General features: G+C 33.8%; 1 protein-coding gene across 1 annotated transcript; it reads right to left on the reverse strand.

The window, feature by feature from the left end:
• Window positions 1–1571: 1571 nt before the first annotated feature.
• ANT1 (aromatic and neutral transporter 1) lies at window positions 1572–6361 on the reverse strand. Its single transcript, XM_089824084.1, has 2 exons — window positions 5997–6361; window positions 1572–2998 (listed from the first exon to the last, which is right to left on the reverse strand). Exons 1-2 carry the CDS (start codon window positions 6198–6200, stop codon window positions 1961–1963), a joined length of 1242 nt encoding a protein of 413 aa, XP_089680210.1. The 5' UTR covers window positions 6201–6361; the 3' UTR covers window positions 1572–1960.
• Between the last annotated feature and the right edge of the window lie 2725 nt (window positions 6362–9086).

Consider the following 9086-nt stretch of genomic DNA (forward strand, 5'->3'; position numbering starts at 1 on the left):
TCTCTCATCCTACACCTCTTCCTCTTTGCCATATTTCTTCTTTCATCCTTTTATATCTCGATCTTTAATTTCCTTATCCTCTCTCTCCCTCTCTAGTTCTTCTCTTGATCTCTCTCATCTACTTTACTCCTTTATCCTATCTCTTTCTATCTCTCTCCCTCTTTGCCATATTTCTTCTTTCATCCCTATATATCTCAATCTTTAATATCCTTCCTTATCCCCTCTCTTTCTCTCTATCCTTTCTTCTCTAGTTCTTCTCTCGATGTCTCTTGTCTATTTTACTCCTTTCCTCCTCCCTTGTTTTGTTATGCACTAAAACTTTGACGCTTTGCATCCTTTCTTGTTTTCATGGATTGGAAAACCTACCATGTGGAAGGTCATTGTTAAAGATGAATCATCTACACACTAGTTTACTTCCACATACCAAAAATGAAAATTTTTTAAAATCAAAATATCATATTAAAGTCTTTTCCTTTTAGGTGTGTATTATAATATAGCTTCCACTTCTCCATTGGCTATCTCAACAACATGTGTTTCAGTATTCACACCTCAAACGTTTGTCCAACTACTTTGCTCCGAATAATTCAGTATTCACAACTCGAAACGTTTGTCCAACTTTGTTCCGAATAAATAATTCACTGACTGATTATTGAGTAGTGTTCTTTCTACAGAATTCCTATATCAAGAGTTACTTTTAGAATTTAATTTTAGAATGTGCTTGGATTCTCTGCAGTCCCATTGAAGTACAGGTGTCTATTGCTTTGTTTGCGCTACCAGTATTTTCTTTTGATACCCAGCAATAGTTGAGATAGTGGTATTTTTAACAGTAATTGCTTTAGAAGATAGCACCTGTTTTTAATCTGTAAACAGATTCTGCACTATAAGGATCAAGAAAAATAGATTCAATTTCTTCATCTATAAGGATCAAAAGTAATCTTTTTATTATAAAAATCCCACTCGTTCAAAGAAACATTATTTCATGTAAAAAAATTTAAATCTTCAAGCAATTGCATGGGACCATATTGTAGCCATTTGTATGTATGCGAGCAAAATGGAACAATGGTGGTGAGTGAAGAGGATTTTAATGTACCATTTCTAGCTTTTAACTCTAGCCTCTTTCCCACTTACAAAAGCTTGAACGAATTCTTTCCTATAATTCTTCTATATTGTGTAAGGATTATTAACAATGTAGGATTATTACAGACCAATAGTCAGTTTTTTTATGCGGGGAGCAAGAAGCTCTACTTTAAAAATCCACCCTCCATTCGGATAGTTGAAATAAAACGAAAGAACCCCATATATATATACAACAGGGAGGAATGCATGTTTAAAAGTAGCATGAAGTGTCTGATTTATAATTCATATTCAAGCCACTTGTTTTCTTATCTATTAGGTTTCGACTTTCCTGTATTCCAGAGAACTAACAAAGGATTTAAAGTATAAGTTACCTGCAAATACATATAAAGCTGGAGTGCCAATAGCATGGAGAAAAGATTATATATAAGCGCTTCACAAATGATACTAATGATATGTGCTAAACACAAGAAAAAGGAATACGCCAGATCAGCATGTCCACCATAAATGTCCTCTTAAAAAAGCCATTGTTAAGTTGGCTGAAAAAATACTGATTTGATGTTTGTCAGCTTGCACAAAATTGGAAGTCAATAAAAGAATGTATAATGTACAAGTTTTCTCAAACTGAATAATGGTTGCTTATAAGTGATTATTCAAGTACGTTTGTGCTCAGATGCACTTATCAACTATATGTCAAACCTGCAAGCTTGAGAAATAAGCAGCTCACAGAAATTTTTAGTACTACCACCATTGATCTGATCTATGTCCTTGAATAAGTTTCTCTACATAAAGTTTGTAGACAAACTTGTCTCTTGGAAAAACTAGTTGCAGACAAGTTAATCCTAGTTTTGAAGCTTTACTCTGTTTGGAATCCAAAGCTGAGATCTCAGTTCCCACCTTTTATGACTTCAGCAAATGTACTATATGTGCCATAGACAGCAAAAACCATTCCAAAGGCTAAAATGGCCATATCCAAGGCTTTCTGTGGAGTATTTAGAAAACCTTTAAAAGTTTTAAGGTGAATTAATGCTGGGAAAACAAATGCAAGAAGTGCACAAACTGTGCTTCCCACTAAAGAGACAAAGATGCCAAATCCAGGGACACATAACGCAAATACTGCCAGGATAACAACAGTACTAGCTCGAAGAGTCTTTAACAGTACCAATTGCATCCATGAGAATGAATAAGAAAGTTTCTGGAACCAGCTACTTTTCACCAATTTCATCTCGAATATATCATGAACAGGATGCAACATAACAGGAAATGTGAATAGAAGGGCTATGCAAAGACCTATCTTGACAGCAACTGTAGACCAATCATTGGGAAGATTGAGTGTTATTATGTCTCGGGTTTCACTGCCATAGGCAAAATATCCTATCAATCCAAAACCAGTATAAAGAGTGGCTAGGAAGCAAAAAGCACAACCCAGTACTCTGCCAAATCTATGTGGCTCTCTCATTGAAGTTTCCAGTGATAATGTCATACTGAAGCCCTCAAAGCAAAATACTGCCACTCCAGCCACGAATGGTAAGGCCCGATAGCTTGTGAAGGCATCTGCCTTCTCCGGTCCTTGAAATGAACCCAAATCATCCTTGACGACAATTGCTATAGCCAAAAGATTGCAGATGTCCGCGAAAACACTGAAGGGAGAAAGTGATGTCAGTGTGTGAATCCAAGCCAAGGCAATTTCCACAGGAACAAAAATGCATATGAAAAATGAATACTTGTCAACTGATCCTGTGAAAACTGAGGACAAGTTTTGGCCTATAAAAACCAAATAGGCAATGCACCCTCCACATTGAGAAATTATTACCATTGTCTCTACTACATAACGCCCAATTCTTCCATAAGTGTGTCTTGCAAGGTCTCCATATGTTAATATACTTTTATTAGTCAACTGCTCTAACTTGTCCCTGCATTTCACCTGTATACAACCCATCAAACAGTAACCATAAGTTTCTTTTCCTTTTGTTTCCCTACACTTCAATCCAAGTTATTGTTTATTGTTGTATCTTCATATGGTTTTATGTTATCATTAGATGGCCTAAAACACATGTAAGAAAATAAAGATGCAAGAGAAGCCATGTTTCTGTAACAGGAGGATGCATTTTTTGAGACCATTTTTAGGGATGGTCAAGAACAGCAAAGAGGATGACTACATAAAATTATAGAAAGCATTAAATATTGGGAGATTTTAAAGTTTTAAACATTCATATGATAACATTGATAAGGCATTCATCATAGTGATACACACATTATAGAATCTGTAGTGCACAAATATAGAGGTCAAATAAGAGTGGAAAAAATTAGTAATTATATTTAACTGCTTTCATAATTGATTGCCAATGTGCATTCGATATAAAGGTTAAAAAAATAGTAATACTGCATACACCAAAATGCCTAGGCCCTAAAGCCTACAAGTTTGCACTACAAATGTCAAAACACAGTCACAAATGTCAACAACATAGTGATGAAAAGTATGAGGCTGCGTCTAATCGGCATCTCCCAACACCACATCAAAAAGCATTTCTAGGCATTCAAAATCTGAAAAAGTGCATTTTAAATATGCAAGGAACATTATTAGAAATTGTAATTTTTATGACTCTTCCACCCATTTTAATTCTGAAACATTTAAAACAAATATAGAAGGTAAAGTTTCATTAACAAATATTCTTCATTGAAAATGTTGGTCGAATAGGATGGAACCAGTGTTGGAAAACTGTGGTTAGAGAACTCTATAAGTGATTGCAACTCAAAATCATCAGCAACTCACAGAAAAACTTGATGCCGAGTTTTTTGTAGAACTTCGTAGCAAAGGTTTTAAAATTTAAAGTCACTGCTGATGGCATGGGAACAGCTGGCCATCCCTACACCGTCCCCTTCCTAAAAAATGTTCCCCCTGCGGATCTGTTGGAAAATATCCCAGGGACATGTCCCTGTTTACCCCTGAAGAGAAGAATATAATAACATAGAAGAATTGCAATAGTATATAATAACCATGAATGGAGGTTAAAGGAAGAGAGCAGCAATTACAATTTCAAAAGCACAATACTGCAGCTTCTTACAAATGCATCACTAATGACTTTTGATTATGAGCAAATGCAAGAGGATGGCATAGGCTTCATCAAGTTAGTCAAGCTGACATAATGCAGAGCTACTTCAGCATTTAAGGTGAAAATCAGGGACTGACTATCCTATGGTTATACTAAACTCAGAATTCCATAGGTTCAATTAAAGATTATTCAAAGAAACCAACTCAAGGTCAACTATGTCCTGCTTGTGGCCTTGATGGTTCATACATTACAAGTGAGTTCACTTTTAAAAAAGTTGTCAGGAAACTTCAGCAAACGAATGCCAACCACAACCGCACTCTGATCCCTGTACTTTATACCCACAATCTTTGGTGACTACATTTGTATGTGATGCAGTTGTACTCTTACTCATTTATCAACTATCCTAATTTTAATGGTGCACCTGTCCCTGTATCACTATCCCTACCTTGATATCAGGTAACTATGCAAATTTTTAATGGTATGTTCCAATTATATTTTCAGATTAATGCAACCAAAACAAATGGGATTTCATCTCTAGAAACCTACACTGAAGTCAGTGGGTCTATTTTGTAGAAGGAAGGCTGGAACCCTTCATCTTTTAGAATAACCTAGATTCAAAAAACTGGTGGGTATACCCATGAATCCTAACTTTCAACCTTAAGCACAAAAAATCTACGATGAAGAAACAAAACCACATTTATTAATTTTCAGCAGGGGTTCAAAAATTGTTTCAACCACGAAGGCTTTATATAGTCCTTCAGAAAAAAAATAAGATTAAAAATAGGTTTTCCATCTGCATCATTCGAGGGGAAAAATTATATGATAAATACAACTGAATTTCTTATCATAAATTTTGCAAGAATTATTGAAATCATCAAACCGATTTTTCCTTTGATGAGTCTTTTGGTTTTAAGACGATTCTAAATGGGACTAGACTCTTCATGTAGATTTCAGCAAAGCATGTAACAATTACCGCAACCACAAAACGAGGTTTTCTTAAAGACCGTCACGTAAGGTGTTTTAATGGCTTATTGTCTTATTGATATATTGGCTTTTCATTCTAAATGGAAATGGATATATTTATTCACATATGTGAGAAGTTACTTCAATTAATTAAACGATTAATTGAAAAAATAAATGAAGGGTTTCTTCAAACATGATCTTTTAATACTAGTTTGAGATGGGGATCCTGCAAATAGATTTTTCGAAGTCTTTCTCTAATTCACTCAATGGGAATCTGTCTTTTGCTAATGATAACCATTTGCTATCCCTGAAATATTCAACGGATTGTAGCCCAACTATCCCTAACATGTCCATTGAATTGCACTGCAATACTAAGTGCACACTAGTGAAAGCCTATTCAAGATTCAAATACCTTGACTGCAATTGTCGATGCAATAATTATGATATAAAAATACCAAACTGTGATATAATTATTATAGGTTGCATACCAGCATTATCCAAATTTACAAAACCTCTTCAGAATGTTGTCAAGCTTGCATTACAGGGAAGCCATAGCTTGCCCTGAGATTTGATCTAAAAAATAATAACCTAAAAACTAAAACCAAAAAATACAATTAAAACAGTATGAGAGATAGCCAATTGGGTTTACTCTTAACAGCCTCTTGAAGTCGCTCAAAGAGAAAAAGGTAAGCAAAACCTACAAAATTTGGTTCATTCATTTCATTTCAAAAATCCCAAGAAGAGTAAAAGCTAAGCAAAACTTAAAACATTTGGTTCATTCATTTCATTTCAATGATCCCAACAAGAGCAAGAGGTAAGCAAAACCCAAAAACATTCGGTTCATTCATTTCATTTCAAAAATCTAAACATTTACTCATGAGAACTTAACCAAGTTAGGAACATTACCAGAAGCATCATACAATTATATATCAATAGCGCTGAAAGTAATATGGCTGATGCACTGGCTGCCCATCCACTGATTCTGAATGCATAAGGGAGGCCGAGGACACCGGTGCCTACAATAGACACAATAATGTTGCCAAAGGACTGTTGGATTGATGCAGAGCCTTCCTTGTTGTATCCCAACAAAGCTACTCTTTCCTCTGCCATTCTGATGCACCGCAAATCCAGACACCCAGTTCAGTAAACACTACCACCTCCTACAGACGATCGCACTGATTAGATATCAATAATGGTAGTGTCAGTCCTTTTCAATGAGCCTAAAGTTGGTTTTCATTATACAACCTTTTTTATGGAGATCTTTGCCAACTATTTTTATGGACTGTTGTTGTTGCCTAGAATATTAAGTTGGTAGTTTTATCGCCAACCAATGGCCAGCCTCCATGTTGGTGACCAAGTGTTGAATGCTCCGGATCTCCGAAGGGCAAAACTCATGCAGGATGATAGGAATGAAAATTGCTTTCTATTAATTACTATATATATATATATATATATATATATATATATATATATATATATATATATATATGGACACACAGAATGTTTACAAATATAATGTTATTGTCCTTAAAGAAATCTATATGAAGAATGCCAATCTTATCTTTAAGAGCATATAATCGATTAGAGTATTACTTTATTTATTTTTTTAAATATCTTCCAAAAAATATGTACTTCATTGTAACATAATTTCTTACAATATAAGTTTTAATTTGTTATTTGTAATTTGATTTATTATTATTGTTCTTAATATTTATTTTCTAAAATTTAGTATACATTTATTAATTTATTTATTTCTTATGTACACAAAGTTATAAATTAGTTTGAATTGATTCTATTTTTTTAATATTTTTTAGACTGATAAAAATGGCAGGGTTTAGTACCTATTTTATTAAAGTTTATAAAAGTGTTACATTCGATCATCTAGAGGGGTCCATTAGTAGATCTAGATATGCTACCATCCTAGCTAAATGATACATACATGACAGGAGTTCCCCAATGGAGATGGTATAATCCATGTAGAATGAGTCAACAAAATGAAAATTACAACGTCAAATACAAGAATGCACAATCAACATAGTTCAACAAATCTTTGTTTTATCATAAAGTTAAAGAATTACATCAAGTTGGTCTACAACATGTATATTACATTCAATGCATAAATGTCTGGTTATAATGAATTCTCCAAACTTCTAGCTTCAAAAAGCTATCCTATCTTTTAACTTCCTTCATGCCTCAAACTAGGGACAACTATCAAAATTTATACAACTACACAAGACACAAGTCAGCCTCAAATGCATTACATTCTCTAGTAGTTCAGGAAAATGTCACACATAAATATAGGTTCGAACCCAAATTATAAGAATCTCCCTCAATTTGACAAGATATGAGCAATGTTCCAAGACACATTGACCAAAGACTCAGGAACATCCAAATATGATCCCTTAAGCTTATCCAATTAGGAAACAACTTCAGTAGATCGGAAAACTCAACTTACCATAGAAACAATGAAGAACATATAAAACCATTCCAAGAATCCAAAATATCTCTTGTGCAAAGTATCCAATGAAGTGTGATTCTAGACATAGATATAACAAGATGTCCAAGTTATACCCTTAGGTTCACAACAATAAATGATTGAAACCAAAAATTTTCTATTAGAAACACATAAAGTAGAAAATAGAAGTTAAACTACAAGGAAATATTTTTGGGTGATGCAAGATTGCCAACAACCTAAGGATGTTCCTACATCAGACACCTTTGGTGACAAGAAGATATTCCATATCTTGAGGAGATTATGAAGATGTTATAGAATTTAGAACATAAATCTCATTCTCACTCTTAATCCAAATATCATTTTTTATCTACGAATCTCAATCTCTACAATTCTTTTGCATCCTCTATCAGATCCATCAAATTCTTCTTCTTTGCACTTTCCTTTTCAAGCCCTACACCAACATTAGATAGTAAATCACCTATTTAACCACCTGCCCTCTTTTTCATATCTGATTTACCCTACAAGACCTTATCCTATCTAGAGTCTTTTGTTTCTCAACTTTACCTCTTTCATTACTCAGTAGGCTAAGTGCACCAAGTTGTGGTGCCAAAAGGGGGGTATAAGTGGACACCTTTTTTTTTAAATCAGCAATTTCAGAACTTCAACAAGAATTTGAAGATAGTTACGCTCAAAATTTTAAGATATGACAAAAACAAAAGTAGTAGGACTCCTTTGAATCTAGTTTCTGAACTACTAAATTTTTTTCAAAATGGTTTAATTTTAGGTCCTCAAAAAAGGGGGCCATAGAAAGTGGTACTGTTTATTCCAAAAAAACATAACACAGTACAAAGTATGGCCCCCCTAAAATTTTAACTTTTTTTTTTTTTTTAATTCTTTAATTGCTTTGGTCAAAAGTTATCTAACACTATGTAGTTTATCCCAGATTTTTCAAAAAAATTTATAATGTGTATTTTTTTAATAAATTTTTAATTAGACACATCCCAAAAATGTGAAATATCCGTGTGCTCCCCCTAAAAATGATTGAAAACTAATCTAAAATCAAAACTTTTTTTTCCAAAGTGTCTAGAATGGAGTCTAGTTTCTAAAAACTAAGTTGTTGCAAAATTTGATGAACGAGCTAAAATCTACAACCCAATTAGTACATGTTAGTTTTTGACAAAAAAATGGACATACATTCAAAAGAAATTATAGATGAAAGGCTTGAGATAGCTCAAATAAAAAATAAATCATATGGTTATATAGCTAACAGAGAGACCTACAATGTCGTGTAATCTGATTTTATCAATGCTCAACCATGAGAAAACTTGAAGGAGAGCACACAAGAAAAATCAATCATTTTTTGTATGTTTGCAGCAAAACACATCTTAGACCAATTTATAGACTCCAAACCTTTGGGTTGGATCCCCAAGGAAAAACCAATCCTTAGGCTTGGTAGAATGCAAAGCTTTGAATAGTGTGTGTACGCTATAGCGTGCACATGCTATTCAAAGCTTTTTGAATTTGAGTCTTAATAGTGCATA

Source organism: Cupressus sempervirens, chromosome 4 (genome assembly GCF_028749045.1).
Source record: "Cupressus sempervirens isolate cs-2001-9-10 chromosome 4, ASM2874904v1, whole genome shotgun sequence".
NCBI lineage: Eukaryota > Viridiplantae > Streptophyta > Pinopsida > Cupressales > Cupressaceae > Cupressus > Cupressus sempervirens.

Bases quoted from the DNA above. Each gene is read 5' to 3' on its own strand.
- ANT1 (XM_089824084.1), bottom strand. From the start codon at position 6,200: ATGGCAGAGGAAAGAGTAGCTTTGTTGGGATACAACAAGGAAGGCTCT. The intron at 2,999-5,996 runs GTAATGTTCCTA...GGTTGTATACAG, and splicing joins ATAATTGTATGATGCTTCTG to GTGAAATGCAGGGACAAGTT.